This window comes from Rhinoraja longicauda, chromosome 20 (genome assembly GCF_053455715.1).
Source record: "Rhinoraja longicauda isolate Sanriku21f chromosome 20, sRhiLon1.1, whole genome shotgun sequence".
In the NCBI taxonomy this organism is placed as follows: domain Eukaryota; kingdom Metazoa; phylum Chordata; class Chondrichthyes; order Rajiformes; family Arhynchobatidae; genus Rhinoraja; species Rhinoraja longicauda.
Genome location: NC_135972.1, coordinates 1,438,753 through 1,457,247, shown reverse-complemented (window position 1 = coordinate 1,457,247; position 18,495 = coordinate 1,438,753). Strand labels below are relative to the sequence as shown.

The following is an 18,495-nucleotide window of genomic DNA, read 5'->3' as shown; positions in this document are numbered from 1 at the left end:
AGGTAGAGGAGATTTATTTAATTTGGCATTATGTTCAGCACAGACATTGTGGGCCGAAGGGCCTGTTCCCGTGCTGTACTGGTTCTTTGTGAATGTGACTTTCAGTGAGTCATTGACCCCCTTCCAGCTCCAAGCTCAGCCTCAGCTACCTCCCACCTCCGCAATATCTCCTCACCGCAACCTGATCCCTAAGTCAAGTCAAATGCGGCCAGAATTGTCAATGGCCGCTTCTTCCCCGCGCCGAGACCGCCATCGCCCGCTGCACCCTGGGCTACTGGAGGACCGGACCCCGCGCCGCTGGAGGACCGGACCCCGCGCCGCTGGAGGACCGGACCCTGGGCTGCTGGAGGACCCGGAGCCCGCGCCGCTGGAGGACCGGACCCTGGGCTGCTGGAGGACCGGACCCCGCGCCGCTGGAGGACCGGACCCCGCGCCGCTGGAGGACCGGACCCCGCGCCGCTGGAGGACCGGACCCTGGGCTGCTGGAGGACCGGACCCCGCGCCGCTGGAGGACCGGACCCCGCGCCGCTGGAGGACCGGACCCCGCGCCGCTGGAGGACCGGACCCTGCGCCGCTGGGGGACTAGTTGCTGAAGATCTGAACGCCGGACTCAGCTCAACCTCAGGACCGGCGGCGGCTGAATGATGGCGGCTGTCCCGGCCACACGGCACCGTCTGGGATCATTAGCGGCCCTGCTGTGCCGGGCAGGCCCGCGTCTCAGACTTAGACGCGCCGCTTCATACTCCACGGCGCTTTCCATCTCGTCGCCGTCGGCACCTCCGGCCGAAGGTAAAGCAGAGCGCGGAGAGCGGTGGCGCCCGGGGAGAGCAGGCCGCAGCTGGGGGGCGGCAGGGCAGGGACTGGGGGGCTGGGCAGGGGCCAGGGCTGGGGGGCGGCAGGGGCAGGGCAGGGCTGGGCTGGGGACCAGGGCAGGGGGGCGGCAGGGCAGGGGCTGGGGGGCGGCAGGGCAGTGCAGGGGGCTGGGCAGGGGACCAGGGCGGGGTCAGGGCAGGGGGCTGGGCAGGGCAGGGCTGGGGGGGGGGGGGGGGGGGGGGGGTCGGCAGGGCTGGGCTCGCCAACTCCGGCATGGATTCCGTCAATAACCTTTACTTTGACATTTAACAACTAGGTCTTTTTGATAACGAGGACCAGTGCGTGAATAATTCCGCCTCTGGTGTGTATTGTGTTGATGTTAGGGTTTATTATCAGCTGTTCACCGCGACCTTAGAATCAGACAACAGGGAAACAGGCCCTTCGGCCCAACTTGCCCATGCCCATCTCAGCTCGTCCCCATTTGCCCGCGTTTGGCCCATATCGCTCTAAACGTTTCCTACCAATACACATGTCCAAATGTCTTTTAAATATTGTGATTGTACACGTGTAGGAAGGAACTACAGATGCTGGTTTACACCGAAGATAGACACAAAATGCTGGCGTAACTCAGCGGGACAGGCAGCATTTCTGCAGCGAAGGAATGGGTGACGTTTCAGGTCGAGACCTTTCTCCAGTCAGAAGAAGGGTCTCTACCCGGAACGTCATCCATTCCTTCTCTCCAGAGATGCTGCCTGTCCCGCTGAGTTACTCCAGCATTTTGTGGCACATTGGGATGGACCTATTCGCCAACATTTAGCCCTTAGTCCTCTAAAGCTGCCTTAAAGCATCTCTGGAGAGAAGGAATGGGTGACGTTTCGGGTCGAGATCCTTCTTTAGACTGGGGTGTTCAGACTGAAGAAGGGTCTCAACGCAAAACGTCACCTATTCCTTTTCTCCAGAGATGCTGCCTGTCCCGCTGAGTTACTCCAGCATTTTGTGTCTATCTTTGTTATTGTACATGCCTGAACTACTTCCATATACTTGATAGTTCGTTCCGTGTACCCATCAACTTCTGTGTGGAAAAAGTTGCCCCTCAGTTTCCTATTAAATCTTTCTCTCACAAAACTATGTCCACTGCGGTTTCATCCTGTCCATTTGGTTAGGATTTGCTTCATGTGGTTTGCACCCCTCAGTTAACTGCATGGACAGCAGCAGAGCTCCCTGGATAGTTAAAAATAAATAAACATTTGCAATCTTATTTGGAACTACGTTATCCTATTTTAATTTTTTTTAATACAGAAAAAAATTAGTAAAATAAAACTGCCAGATCAGTACTTTGGCCAATTGTCACAGAATCTTGGTGTTGGGAAGCCAAGGATGTTATGTGACTATATTCTTACCTGTGCTGAATTAATCTTTGTATAGTGTAAAATAGTATTGTTTTAATTAAGTGCATACAGTAAAATGTTAATGAGAAATATATTTGTAACAAAGTGTAATAGAGCAGCACAGTAAACTGGTAAATTGTTATTCTTGAAAACAAAATTCCAGTGATAGAGGAGCCAAAAAACACATGAAATCCAGAAGAAAATTGGATTAACAACAGGTATTAGGGTTGAAAGCATACTATATTTCATGATTTGGTTATTTGCGTATCCCTATATTTTAAAAAAACTATCTGTGCAAGAGATGAATTTCTTTTGCAAAAATTAAATCACAATACCCATCATTAAAACATATGGCTGGTTATTGATTCGTGCTTCCATTTTTTTCTCCCTATAATCATTATTCAGTGGAAATAAGGACAGTCAATTTGGTTAAAATGTATCTCATGAAAGATCTAGTTATTTTATATGTTGTTCCAATTTTATTAAATCTCTTCAGTTACAGTCAGAAGCCATCGACCACCACCAAAAGAAAGACAAAGGAGAGAGGTAATCGTTGCACTGTTCTACAACGTTTTAAGTTATTTTTTTAACACATAGAATTTAGAATACAGAAATAAAGCACTTGTACTTTCCTCATAATCGTTATTTTTCCTTTTTTTAAAATTTCCAGTTGATATTGGTTTATTATTATTGTCATGAGATAGAGTGCAAAACATTGCGTTGCGTGCTATTCTGGAAAATCGTCATACGTCCAATTGATTACAAATCAAACCATACATGAGTACAACAGGTAGTGCAAAAAGAGAAAGGAAACGGAGCGCAGAATATAGAGTTGCAGCTACAGAGAAAGTGCAGATTTTAAAAAGTACAAGGGCCGCAACAAGGTGTGAGTACAGGTTCAGTTGCAGGGATTCACCAAGAGATTTTTAGTATCACTGCTCAAACTGTCCTTTATCATCTGAAGGTGCAGAGACAGGGTGGGAATGTGATTGTTGTGAATACTTCTAAATGGTGGCACATTGGCATAGCTCATAGAGCCGTTGCCTTACAATGCCAGAGACCTGGGTTCAATCCTGATGTTGGGTGCTCTATGTGTGGAGTTTTCACATTCTCCCTGTAACCGTGTGGGTTTTCACATTCTCCCTGTAACCGTGTGGGTTTATTCCGGGTGCTCTATTTTCCTCCCCCAACTCAAAATCAAGTGGGTTTGTAAGTTAATGAACCTCTTTAAATTGCCCCCAGTGTGTGGGGAGTGGATGAGAAAGTGGGGTGACATAGAACTAGTGTGAACAGGTGATCGATGGTCGGCGTGGGCTCAGCGAGCCCTAGAGCCTGTTTCCATGTTGGGTTTTTCCATCATTCAGAATAAACTCCCCTCCAAGTCATTCAGCTTCCTGTCTTTGGGCTGCACAGCTGTTCATAGTTTGGATCAAAGTCGTGGAAATGCCGCCCTGACTGCGCTAACGTGCAAGCATTTGTCCACACTTGCTCTTGCAGTTCTAGAGGACAGCTCAGTGCCAAGTCCTCTCCATTATAGGAATGGGCAACTGAAACCCACATATTGTGAATGAAGTAAGGATCCTATGATTACTGCACCTTGTGATCATAAAAATAGAGCATTTTGATTATTCTGTCAGAATGTGAACAGTCAACTGTACAATGCTATTAAAACAATATATTTTACATTGTAGCCTACGTTTCCAAGGACTGAAAAGATGGAAGTGAACCAGGACTGGTGCAGCGTGTATCCAAGCGCTGCAGCGTTTAAGCATTCTGTTGTGCCTCTTCCTGTCCGCATGGGCTATCCAATAAAGAGAGGTGTACCGCCAAACAAGACCGGAAACCTGGAGCTTATAAAAGTATGTGTAGCCTGGTCTAATTAAATTACATCCAACTCATCTAATTCTTGTCCGCAATCAGTAGTGAACCATCTAATAATTATCCCCAGTTAACAAGAATTTGAAAAAAACATGCAATTGCTCAGAATTTTAATCCAACAGTTTGCAGTGTAGATAACTACACTGGTATGTTGTACATAATTCTTTTTTAATCATCATCAGAACTGTATGAGAAAGTGAAAGTTGTTTTCAAATCATCAGACTCCAAACTATATATGTATTTTTGATGTAATTTCACATTGTGTAAGGTATAAAATTTACATTGATAATTGGGAAGATCACGAGACTTTACAGATTAACAACTTCAAATTCCTGGAATTGACTAAACAATGAGTCAATTCAAATTGTTTTTGAGATTTCAAAAGTTGATTTTGGAGGTTATAACTCACATCGTGAGTTATAACCTTCAAAATCAACTTTTGAAATCTCAAAAACAATTTGAATTGACTCATTGCTTAGTCAATTCCAGGTTAAGTGATTTTCTAAAAATGGTGATAAATTGAATCCAAATTTTTATTGGTATCAACACAGAATGGAAGTCATGAATGTCACTATGGGTTAATATTAGAAATCATTGTAAATAGCAAATGGCACAATGTTTTATATATGCCTTAAGACGTCCTGAGGGAAATGTATTTCAGTCTGCTGATAATTATTCCTAGAATATTGGACCCCAATACTAAATTTAAAGCTTTCATGGTCTTGATTTATTTTTATCATAGTGCTTCAAGAATATAATTTGCAGTGTTTAAGCAATATTTTTGATTGTGTATTGATTACTAAGCTGCATTATGACATTGATGTTTCTGAGGAGACACCTTTCCTACTCACTAAATTATATCAATATACAGTTTTAAAAAGCATAATAAATAGGATTTTTCTGTTTCTAAATATCTTACAGATTCCAAATTTTTTACATCTTACCCCCCCTGCAATAAAAATGCACTGCACAGCTTTAAAAGGTAGGTGTTGTATTGTGTTTATATCTCATATTATATTAAATATCTAATTTAGGTATACGGTCAATACAAGGAACTGCAAGTGCTGGAGTAACTCAGCGGATCAGGCAGCATCTCTGGAGAACATGGATAGGTGACGTTTCACAGAGTGCTGGAGTAACTCAGCGGGTCAGGCAGCATTTCTGGAGAACATGGATAGGTGATGTTTCACAGAGTGCTGGAGTAACTCAGCGGGTCAGGCAGCATCTCTGGTGGGCATGGATAGGTGACGTTTCAAGTTGGGACCCTTCTTCAATTTGAGTTACTCCAGCACTCTAGATATAGGTTAATTCATTTGGAACTGCTGTTACTGCACAATGATAGTGACTGCCACAGTTACATATCAGTTCTACACTCAACATTATAAAGTCACAAAGGTGATTTTTAACATGAGTCATAATTCACTAGTGCCTGATTAATGATTTGCCTTGTTCTGGTGCTTAGATTTTAAATAGTTTTATGTCTGTTGGATTATATGAATGTATTGAGTTACCGGTGACTATCAATTTATTAATACACTGCTGTTATCAAACTGTAATGTTTGTCTATGAATTTCCATTGTTAGTGCTTCATGTTCTTTACAGTGAATTTTGTTATCATGTCGCACTAGAACACAGAAAAGTACAGCTGGGGAACAGGCATTTTGTCCCACAATGTCTGTGCCAAACAGAATGCTGAGATAAACTAACTTCATGTAGGAAGGAACTGATGATGCTGGTTCAAACCAAAGATAGACACAAAAAGCTGGAGTAACTCAGTGGGACAGGCAGCATCTCTGGAGAGAAGGAATGGGTGACATTTCGGGTCGAAACCCTTTTTCAGACTAATCTCATCTGCCTGCAGGTGACCCGTATCTATGAGCCTGTCTGAAAGCCTCTTAATTTCCACTATCGTGTCTGCCTCCAACAACCTCACAATGTGTTCCAGGCACTCATCACCCTCTCTGTGTAAAACAAATACATTTCTTTTAAACCTTGCCCCTCTCAACTTAAAGCTCTGCCTCCTAATCTTTGGTATTTCCACCCCTGGGAACACGGTTCCGACTGTCTACTCTGTCTCTGCCTCTCGTCATTTTATATACTTCAATCAGATCTCCCCAGAACCTCCGGCGCTCTGCAGAAAACAATCCAAGTTTGTCCAACCTAATACCCGCTAACCCAGGCAGCATTCTGGATTAAGCACCAATGTAGATTGTTTTAAAATCATCATGTTATTTTAATCCCCATATTATTGTGTTAGATTTAACAGCTATATGTAAAGAAGTATATATATATATATATATATATATACACAATTAGCAAGAAATTGCAAAGGGAAACCATATGTTTGTCTCTCATTTCTCAGTAATGTTCCGAGGCTTTGTCTCCAAACCTAAGGAAGGATACATTTTCCTTGAAGGTCATACATTAATTAGATTGATTCGTGAGATTAGGGGGTTGTTCTTTGCGAAGACATTGAGTAACATTGACCCTCATCAACACGTGTTTAGATGCATAAGGTGATCTAACTGCATCAACAAGATTCTGTGGGCGATTGATAATGTAGATGCTTTTATTAGGCTTGGCTGTCTGAAACCAGGGGACATTAGTCTCCCAATAAAGGGTCAGTTATTTATTACCGAGGTGTGAAATCCCATCGTTTGGGTGCTGGGTGTCATGGAGATGTGCAGGTAATCTGAGGCTGAGATCTGATTTTTGATCTCATGGGGAATTATCATATATGAGGATCAAGAGAAAGAGGACAAGCTTGATGAATAGCCACATTTGTATTGACTATCAGGGAATGTCAAAGTAATAAAATATATTGTGCTAGTCTTGGCTCCTTTACAATGATGTAAAAATGTATAGGCACAGTTAAAATTTTATAAGCTTCAGGAACAGCTTTATAAGCTTATACAGAAGATACAAAAGCATAAAAGCATGTACCACAAGACTCAGGAACAGCTTCTTCCCTACTGTTATCAGACTACAGTCCTTCCATAAGATGGGGTGTAGTCCCAATCTTCCATCCTACCTCATTGTGGGCATTGACTTTGTTGCTGCAAGAAGTTCAATGCAGACTAGATGATGATTTTCTTTTTGTATTAAGGTAGATATATACATCTATAATGGCAAGATTTTTATTTGTAGTAATAAAGCAGGAACTATGGCTAATTGTAGATAATGCAATAGAATTTGCAATATTGATTATTCCTTGGTGTTAAATGCACAAAACATTTAGTTTTTTACTTATTTCCTTGACGTCAGATTTCTGCACAGAATGGCCAGTGGCACTTGATAATGATGAAACATGCCAAGAGCATTTTCCAATTGAAATTAAGACGACGGATTATGTTGCAGCTGGACCTTCTGCCCGACATCCGAATGCGAGAGTGGTCACCTTGACAGTAAGTAATGAATTGCCCATGGGAAAAGGACGATAAAATATCATTTAAGGTTGTGTCAGTTCCTCCACACTGATATTTATAAAAGCTACTTATTGGTGTGAGTATGCTGAATGTAGAATAGAGCAGAATTAAATTCCGTGAGTATGATATATATATATCACAGTGTTTATCCTAAATGCATTGAAAAGATTAACTTGAGGATTGATAACTTTGTTGACATAGAAAGGGTAGGCATTGAGTGATACAGTGTGGAAATGGACCCTTCAGCACAACCTATCCATGTCAGCTAACATATCCCAGCTACACTAGTCCCACCTGGTTCATATCCCTCCAAACCTGTCCTATCCGTGTACCTATCTAACTGTTTTTTAAATGTTGTCCCTGCCTCAACTACCTCCTCTGGCAGCTTGTTCCGTACACCCACCACCCTTTGTGTGAAGCAGATACGATAGTAGTGTTAAGAGCGTTTTGGGTAGAAACTTGGAGGTGCAGGGAATGGGGGGGAGATGTGGATCATGTGGGGACTGATAAGAGTTGGTCTTGGCATCAGGTTCAGCACAGGCCTTGTGGACTGCAGGGCACATTCCTGTGCTGTGTTGTTCCATGTATAATGATTGTATTAGTATAACTTAAGGTTGATAAATATTGCTTTGAAACATTGTTGGACCATGGATAGGCACTTTCCAGAGGGTTATATTGGTCTGTTTGGGGGTGGGGAGAAAGGGAGGGTGTTTTGGCCTATCTCCTTTCATTTAATAATTATACATCTATATAATTCTGGTTATATATTATCTGTGGAAACTATAATTTTCTTTTTATATTTTACAGATCAGACTTTTGAATCTCAACTTGGACGAGCATGCCAAGAAGAAGCTCATTAAACTTGTAGGAAATCGATACAACAAAAGTACAGATCTACTTACCATTACAACAGACAGGTATAGTAACATGAAACAGATGTCACTTACAAGAAGGATTAAGGTCACCCAGCACTTAATCACTGTCTTCAGTAGGAAACAATAAACCAGTGCATAAAGGTGAAGTTACAGAATCCTGTGCCTTTTTCCCCATGAAGTATAATTGTTCGATATTACACAGTCAAAACATCGCAGTTTTTGTTGCTTTGAAGCAATTGTCACTTTAGCTGCCATGATGAGTCTCCGTGTAATTGAGTGAGAAAGATAAAATCCATTAAAGCAAAATGCAAAGTTAAAACTATTCAGATGCCATCTGTGGAAAGATAAACTGTATCAATCAGTCAATCAATCATCCTAAAATGCATTTGCAAAATCTGCTTGTTCCTGTTCCACTTCCCTGTTCATTCTTAATCTTTCTAATTTATTCCAGTCTCCAAAAGCATTGACTTTCAAAACTTCATCCTCACCTACTGATCTTTCCATGAAGTTACCTCTTGCCCTTCCCCAAACTTGGAACCTAGAAAACCATGCCCTCTTTCCAATATTATCCACGCTGTCCAACATTTCCTGGACATCACTGTGTACCGAGCAACTACAAGGACTTAACAATATGCTGAGTTTGCCTTTACTTGACAAGTAAACATTTAGCTGAGAAACTGCACACTGAGATATTTCAGTATAGTTCAGTCCCTCTGCATAACGACAGAAATTTGTGTTTGGCAGGATTATATTAAAGCATCTTTTATAACTGGATTATGCAAAGTGAATGCTTCTTTTGCAGATGCCCATTGCGACGGCAGAATTGTGACTTTGCTCTCTATTTGCTCACGGTTTTGTACCACGAATCATGGGTGAGTGAATCTTGTTAAGAACTGCAAAATTTGATATATGGTGGTAATGATACTTTCAAGTCATCTTTTCTGTGTTTTATTTTAAAGCAATTTTTCATCTAAGATTATTTTTGGAGTCCCAAAGTAGCTAAAAGAGTTATTATACATCCATTCAAGCCGAATAACTTGAAACAAGTAGCAAGATTTTCAAGGTCACAATCCTCAATATATGCCAGAAGCCTTTTTCTTCCCTCCTTATAATACACTTTAAATTCATTACTTTCTACTTTCAAGCTCCATTACTACCTATGCTTAAACGCTAATCTTTTATTACTGATAAGGAAGGCTATTGACCTGATGGCAGGTGGAAACTTCCAATGTCAGCGGAGTGCAAGTGGTGAAAGATTAGGAGATGACTTGTTTATTAATGGCCGGTAAACCCGCACTCCTGTGAGTATAATGTTACTGAGGTGGGAAGGCCAAGTTACCTGATATTTTTGTGTTGTGTATTTTATATCCCGAATACAGAGGAAAGCCTTTGCTTAAATGTCTGCCTTTCTATTACCTTTCAGAACCAACATCAATAGTTAATGGACATGTCAATCAGTTCCAATTGTAATTGATTTTTGTGAAATATTAACAGGCACTGTGACATATTTGATTTTCCATGGCCAATACAAACTCTTTCCAGGTAGCTTAGGAATGGTAAAGCTCATTGTCACGGGAGTTACACCTGTCTAATGCACTTTCATGAGCATGAGTACTGTTAAATAATTGCACTATTTAGACATTAGTTATTGTAGTAAGCTGTGCGGTAAGAATTGGTACAGTCATAATCCATGAATTGATTGCCTAGTTAACAAACTACCAACACGCTACGGTGAGTGTCGCTTTACTACGTGATGATAAAATGCAACGTGAGAGCTGGCCCACGTATCATTCCATGGGAGACTGACTTTCTTGGTGATATTCCAGATACTGGATCAATATTAAACAAATACTCAGACTCATTCTGTCATTTATGATGTACATCTAGTGAATTCTAAATTATGATAATATCCCGAGTTAAATGTGCTCAGTAGTGTTAAATGTAACAAAATCTGGTTATGGACAGCAAGCTAGTGACAATTGTCACTGAATGTAAAAAGACCAACTTGGCTACAGTTAGATATTCAATAAAGGATAAGCATATAATTAAGCTACAGTTTCCGATATTGTGCCAAAAGCAATAGGAACTCCATGGGAAATTATTGAAAAGATACTTTGCAGGCTCAAACTCAGTGTCTGTCCAGGTTTTATTTCTGCTAAGACTTTGCAATTTTGCTTGTCTTGGAACAGAATGGTGAAAAGTTACTTATGCTTACCTTTCCTGAAATAATATTTTGTTTAAATTGAAGTTAATGTCTGCTAGCATGTTATATTTCTGTTTATTTGAGAAGTTAAGAATATGTAAGGGCAGGGCATATTGTGCAACAATGATTAAAGAGCTTGGTTGTCAGCTCTGGAACACCACATTCTCTGCACAGTGGAAAACATTTGGTCAGGGGAGACACAAGGAACTGCAGCTGCTGGCATCTGAGCAAAGCACAAAGTGCTGGAGGAACTCAGTGGGTCAAGGCAGCATCTCTGGAGGGCATGGTTCAACGGCGATTTGGGCAGGATACTTCATCAAAAAGGGTCCTGACCCAAAACGTCACCTTTCTATGTCCTCCAAAGATGCTGCCTGACCCGCTGAGTTACTCCAGCACTTTTTGTGTCTTTTTTTGTCCTCCAGAGATGCTGCCTGATCTGCTGAGTTACACCAGATTCTTATGCAAGGTGGATCCCAAAATAGTTTCTTGAGAATGAGTTGAGGTTTGGGAAACAGATCCCATTAGTAGCATGAATGACTGAGTTACATGCGTGCCAGTTTTCTCTGTGAGGTACACAATGGAGGAATGGCGCCCCTGTTATCATGCTGAAAGCATAGTCCATATTTCTATAACATTCTGTGCCTTGAACCACAGCTTAAGATTCCAATTTAAAGGCTTAATTTAATCTTGACCAAATGTTGACGGTTTTATATCAGAGGATTTGTTTTAAATAAAAACAAATATATTTTTATTGAATTGTATTAGCGGAAAGCAGTCAGAAAAAAAATATCCAGGATCAGCTGACTCCCCTGTGTTCAAATTGCCATTTCAATATAAACAGGAAATGTCCACAGCTACATGATTAATTGCCGAAATTTCTCCTTAAAATCCGACCTGTGTGTGTTTTTACAGCTTGTTCAAAACATTACAAAAGTCTCTGCTTAATAGAGTTCATATCGTTTAGGTTAGAGATACAGCGTGGAAAAAATGAAAAAGAAACAGGCCCTTCAGCTGTCTGAATCGATCATCCATTCACTATAAGCTCTGTGTTAGCCCACGTTTTCATCCACACCCTACACACTGGGGGCAATTTACAGAGGGCCGATTAACCTACAAACACACAGCACTACAGACCCGGGTTCGATCTTGACAATCCTCAGGCATTGTCTGTGGAGTTTGCTTGTTCTCCCTGTGACTGTGTGAGTCACCTGCAGCTGCTCTGCTTTTCTCCCACATCGCAAAGATGTGTGGGTTTGTAGTGTGATTGCCCTCTGATGCTCCTTCTGTAGGGACTTGATGCAAAAGTAGGATAACACAGAGCTAGTGTGAACAGGTGATTGATGTTCGTCATGGACTTGGTAGGCCGAAGAGCCTGTTTCCATGCTGTATCTCTAAACTAACCTTAAAACGATGTCAACATTTTTGTCTGGTGTAACTTTATGAAAATATTTTTTTACGGTGAGATTACATGTATTTAAAGAAAAAGTACTTCAATAGAGCCGTGAGTATATTCACAAGATACAAATGACAGTGTTACTGCGTTGTGAATTACCGCTTGGTATTTCCTAATCGCATCTATACTGCCCTCAGGTGGCTCGGTGAGTTCGTTTCCCCATCACTTTCCCTTTTCAACAGTAGTGGTGGCAGTGTTCTTGGTGATGCCAGGCAGCGATACTTGTGGACATGATGCATGTGGGAACAGCTGACTACCTACAGTGCTGACTGCAGTACATAGTGGATTTGTGCGTCCACACTCTGGTGATCTGTCAGAGGACAGCAGATTGGTCCACGGGTGGGTTCTCTGATCCCACAGCCATGCATCTCATGGATGGGCTGCAGCTCTCTGGCAGTGCATCAGGACCTGTGCAAATGCATGTAGTTCAGCTGCAGACCGTGTGAGGCGGTGGCTGGAAGCAGCGGCATCTAACGGTAACTTCCTGTCTTAAATATTCTCTCCATGCCTGACAGAAGATTGGGGAATTATTCACTGTTCTTAAATTATAATGATTGCCCACCCAGGCAAACCTCTGCAGTCCACACCCTGCCTTGGCTTCCTGTGTCTGTTTCAAGGTGGCAACCAGATTTGCAGGGTGATTGTTCAGATTATCAATCAACTGGGTAGATCTTTTAAAAGACATTTGGACAGGTTCATGGATAGGAAAGGTTTAGAGGGATAGGGGTCAAAAGCGGGCAGGTAGGGCTAGTGTAGATGGGACATCTTGGTCAGCATGGAGGAGCTGGGCAGAAGGGCCTGTTTCCGTACAGTTTGACTCCAATGGTATAAAACAGGCCAAGGAAATGAACATTGGTTAATTTTGATTATGAGAAATGTTATGCTCTTCAAACTATGTCCATGGTTTTGAATTTCAATGGCCAGAGAGATGCACTGAACTGCATTGAGGAAAGAGGAAGACAAGGAACTGCCAATGCGGGTTCACAATAAAAGGCACACAAAACTGCAGTATCTGAGTGGGCCAAGCAGCATCTCTGGAGAACATGGCAGACGGGTGCCAACCCAAAACGTCATCTATCCATGTTCTCCACAGATGCTGTCTGTTCTGCTGAGTTACTCCAGCACTTTGTGTCTTTTTTTGCAGATGATGAAATCTTCACAGTCATCCCACATGTGCAAAATGCAACGCGAACTGTTTCATGTGTTGCTTTTTCTTTTCTCCCCAGAAAATAGAGACATGGGAATCTGACAAGACTGAAGCTGACATGGATGAATTTATCTGGGAGAATAGTCGGTCTGAGAAAAATCTCTTGGACACAATCTGCAGGATGAAAGAAGCAGAAAACCTCCCATCAATCTCAAAGGAAGAACTAGTTAACTCACCGGAAGTCAAAAGCTACAAGGAGTCAGTGGTGAATATTAAAAATGACGGAGAAACAGAAGATAGCATTTTACAGTACAAAGAGTCTGTAAAAAAGCTGCTAAAACTGCAGACCACAACATAACAAATAGCATGTCACAGATGGCATGGTCAGTTTATATTCATTTACAATATTGCCGATATAGACTATGTCATCAATCTTAATCAAGTGTAAATCAATAACTGCAGATGCTGGTACAAATCAAAGCAATTTATTCACAAAATGCTGGAGTAACTCAGCAGGTCGGGCAGCATCTCAGGAGAGAAGGAATGGGTGAGGATTTGGGTCGAGACCCTTCTTCAGTCTGAAGAAGGGTCTCGACCCGAAACGTCGCCCATTCCTTCTCGCCTGACTTGCTGAGTTACTCCAGCATTTTGTGAATAAAAATCTTGATCAAGTAATGTATTCATACAAAGTCATATCTGGGAAAAAGTGTTAAATGCTAACTTCTGTAAACTAATGTATTTTTTCCTTACAAATGTGATTGTGTGGAGAATATTGCAAATCTGTGAATAAAATGTTGACATTCTTTTTCCATTACTGTACAATCCATGTGCATGGCTGCATGCAAGGCTTCTGTCCTAGATTTTCGGACTTTATTTTCTCTCAGTCTTTTAAATTCTCCTCAAAACCCATCATGTTAGCTTTGCTGTTCACAAGTGTTTAGTTGCCAAATGCACCTGATACGAACCAGAACAATTAAATTCTTACTTGGTGTGCAGGCATGTTAAATGCAAAGAAAACATTTTAAAGTAAATATACAATAAATGTTTAGTTATTCGAAGTAAATTAGACTTTGATAGTGCAAAAACCAAAGTAGAAAGAGGAATCATAGTTGTGCAAAAACCAAAGTATATCGAGCAATCATAGTTGTGCAAAAACTAAAGTATATAGAGCAATCATAGAAGTGCAAAATCCGTAGTTCGGTGCTGAGGTGGGGTTGTGGTTAGGGTTTGGACAACTTTTTCACTCAGAGAGTTGTAAATCTGTGGAATTCTCTGCCTCAGAAGGCAGTGGAGGCCAATTCTCTGAATGCTTTCAAGAGAGAGCTAGATAGAGCTCTTAAGGATAGCGGAGTCAGGGGGTATGGGGAGAAGGCAGGAACGGGGTACTGATTGAGAATGATCAGCCATGATCACATTGAATGGTGGTGCTGGCTTGAAGGGCCGAATGGCCTCCTGCACCTATTATTAATTGTCTACGGGGTAGGTCAAGAACCTGAATGGTGATAGGAGGAAACGTGATGAAGCTGAGAAGAACGGTGCTCCTTTACCTCCTTCCTGCTGGTAGCAGCAAGAAGAGAGTGTGGCCAGAGTGGTGCGGGCTTGGGGGACATTAGTTGCCTTCCTGATCTACCGTTAGATCCCTTTGATGATGGACAGGTCAGTACCTGTGATGGACTGGGCAGTGTCCTCTACTTTCTGCAGCCTCCTTCGTTCCTGTATCCCAATTTCCGAACCAGGCCGTGATGCATCCAGTCAGCGTGCTCCACCCTGCACCTGGAGAAGCTCGATGGAGTATTCGGCAATGTGCTGAATCTCCTCAAACTGCTGAGGAAGTATAGGCATTGGTGAGTTTCTGTGATTGCATCAATGGGCCCAGGAGATGTCATCACAGTGGTCTATGTCCAGGAGACTTTGCACTGCCCTCTCACCAATGAAGACGGGTGCTTGGTACTTCTCTTTCCCCGTCCTGTAGTCAATAATCAGCTCCTTGCTGTTGCTGACGTTTAGAGTTAGATTGTTGTTCTGGCACCCTCAATCACATTGTCAATCTCCCTTTGCTGACTCCCACAGCTATCTGGATCTACTACAAACCCACTGACTCCCACAGGTATCTAGACTACACTTCTTCCCACTGTATCTCCTGCAAAAAGTCTATCCCCTACTCCCAATTCCTCCGTCTACGCCGCATCTACGCCCGGGATGAGGTGTTTCACACTAGGGCATCAGAGATGTCCTCATTCTTCAGGAAACGGGGCTTTCCCTCTTCCATTATAGATGAGGCTCTCACTCGGGCCTCCTCTATATCCCACAGCTCCGCTCTTACTCCCCCTCCCCCCAGTCGTAACAAGGACAGAATCCCCCTTGTCCTCCCACCCCATCAGCCAGTGTATCCAACAAATCATCCTCGAACATTCCCGTCACCTCCAACGGGACCCCACTACTGGCTACTTCTTCCCATCTCCTCCCCTTTCTGCGTTCCACAGAGACCGTTCCCTCCGTAACTCCCTGGTCCACTCGTCCCTTCCTACCCAAACCACCACCTCCCCGAGCACTTTCCACTTTCCCCTGCAACCGCAGGAGATGCAACACCTGTCCCTTTACCTCCCCCCTCAACTCCATCCAAGGACCCAAACAGTCTTTCCAGGTGAGACAGAGGTTCATCTGCACCTCCTCCAACCTCATCTATTGTATCCGCTGCTGTAGATGTCAACTTCTCTACATCTGTGAGACCAAACGCAGGCTCGGCGATCATTTCGCTCAACACCTTCGCTCAGTCCGCCTTAACCAACCTGATCTCCCGGTGGCTGAGCACTTGAACTCCCCCTCCCAGTCTGACCTTTCTGTCATGGGCCTCCTCCAGTGCCATAGTGAGGCCCACCGGAAATTGGAGGAACAGCACGTCATATTTCGCTTGGGCAGCTTGCAGCCCAGCGGTATGAACATTGACTTCTCCAACTTTAGATAGTTCCTCTGTCCCTCTCTTCCCCTCCCCCTTCCCAGTTCTCCCACTGTCTTCCTGTCTCCACCTATATCCTTTCTTTGTCCCGCCCCCTGACATCAGTCTGAAGAAGGGTCGCGACCCGAAACGTCACCCATTCCCTCTCTCCTAGATGCTGCCTGACCCGCTGAGTTACTCCAGCATTTTATGATGCCTTCGATTTGTACCAGCATCTGCAGTTATTTTCCTACACTCCTTGTCAATCTCCCTCCTCTACTCTGACTCATTGTTACCTGTTATTTGTCCAACAACAGGTGGTATAGTTGGTGAAGTAACGATACCATTGGAACTGTATCTGGCTACACATCTTGGGTCTGGAGCACTTCTTCAAACTCTGAAATTACAGCCTGTTTTATTTTGATTAAATTGATGCCTCAAAATCAGGTGTGCAGGAAAAGTGTTTTGAAATATAGATGCCTTATACCTCTCCAAGAAAATGGACGAGTTAATTGCAAATTAAATGTATGTTTTGTAGAAGATATCTTTAAAAAAATTATGAGAAATAAAATAAATATTTGCCATGTAATGGCTTTCTTGGATTGTATACCAACTAATCTGCAAACAAATTTCAATTTGTCACTAAATACCACCCAAGTTGATAATTTTCTGTTCAATTTGGATTCTGTTAATGAAAAATACTGTACTTCTTTGTGACAGTGGTTTCATTCTTTGAAGAATGTTGTCAGAAATCCAACACACTCACAGGTCAGCTCCTCAAAACCTTCTGCAGTAACAAACTGGTTTATAAATGCCCAACGTATTAATCTCCCTGTTTTTTTTTCTTATCTAATCTTTGTCCCGCTTCCCACAAAACTGTTAATTAAACATTTAGCTGCGAAAGTGTTTTTTGGAAAAAGCTTTGGAGTTGTCATGGTGATAACTTAGTAAAACGATCATTGCAACTCAATAGTTTAGGTGAGATAATCGGAATGTGGTTTAAATGACAGTGTTATTTGATTCTGCAACGTGATGGTACAAAGCTTAAAGAGCATTTTTCTCATTCTATTAGTGGAATGTGTCTGCATGCTTTGCCCAAGGTGATCTATTTACTGGAAGGATTTAGAAATTCTACTGCACTTTTACAGGTATGTAACATTTTCTCATGCGCATTCTGACTTGCGTTTTCTGCAAATAAATCTTGAATGTGTTTTGTGAATGTTATCTTGGTGTTAAGGTAAACATTTTACAACATTAAACGTATTTGTTGGTATTTGGGAGAGAAGCATGTGAAAAAGCAGCTGTTAGTGATTCAGTCCTCTGATTTTGCTGGTGTCAATTAGCCTTGAAGGATGTTCAGTAACTTCACTGTCCCATTCTGCCATCCCACATGTAGGTTAATTTGACTGGGTAAATGTAAAAAAATTGTCCCTAGTGTGTGTAGGATAGTGTTAATGTGCGGGGATCACTGGGCGGCGCGGACTTGGTGGGCCGAAAAGGCCTGTTTCCTCGCTGTATATATATGATATGATATGATATGAATAATGTTCTCCTTCCAACTTTGGTGTAAATAATTCTATCATTACTTATTAATTTAAAAATTCCAAAAGTTATATATTTTTTCTTGAAAGGTCGGCACAGTGCAGCTGGTAGAGCTGCCGCCTCAGAGACCCAGGGTCAATCTTGACCTCGCATGCTGACTGTGTGTGGAGTTTACACATTCCCCCAGTGACCGCGTGGGTTTCCTCCGGGTACTCCGGTTTGCTCCCACATCCCAGAGACGTGGAGGTCTGTGGGTTATCTGGCCTCTAATTTGCCCCTAATGTCTAGTGAGTAGATGCAAAAGTGGGATAACATATAACTAGTGTGAACAGGTGATCGATGGTCGGTGTGGACTCACTGGGCCCAAGGGCCTGTTTCCATGCAGTATCACTAAAATAAAATAAACTTCACTAAACTATTAATCCTTTGGTGGAACATTATATCACCTTTCTCAAAAGAAGCCTCCAGAAAACACTCCAGTCAATATCTGAGGCTTAAAATAAGAAACTCTCCAATCATTGTTGAAAATTACCTATGTTACTATGTATGTGGATTATTGTTTAACTTGTTTGAAAAGTACCTATTCCATATCCAACCAGGTTTGTAGTGTTTGCCCTTTACTGTCATAGAACATCGAATGGTGCAGCATAGGAACATATTATTGGCAAAGAAATGCACTGCTGGTCCATGAATATCATCTGAAGTATCATCTGGGATAAATGGGTCCCTTTCGGAATGGCAGGCAGTGACCAGTGGGGTACCGCAAGGTTCGGTGCTGGGGCCCCAGCTATTTACGATATACATTAATGACTTAGATGAAGGGATTAAAAGTACCA

At 42.4% G+C, this 18,495-nt stretch overlaps 1 protein-coding gene across 1 annotated transcript; it reads left to right on the top strand.

The window, feature by feature from the left end:
• Positions 1–283: 283 nt before the first annotated feature.
• Positions 284–16,706, top strand: mrps35 (mitochondrial ribosomal protein S35). The gene is made up of 8 exons (XM_078416721.1): positions 284–789; positions 2,698–2,747; positions 3,893–4,060; positions 5,001–5,061; positions 7,344–7,483; positions 8,312–8,421; positions 9,182–9,251; positions 13,262–16,706. The coding sequence occupies exons 1-8, from the start codon at positions 642–644 to the stop codon at positions 13,538–13,540; spliced, it is 1,026 nt and encodes a 341-aa protein (XP_078272847.1). The 5' UTR covers positions 284–641; the 3' UTR covers positions 13,541–16,706.
• The last annotated feature ends 1,789 nt before the right edge of the window (positions 16,707–18,495 follow it).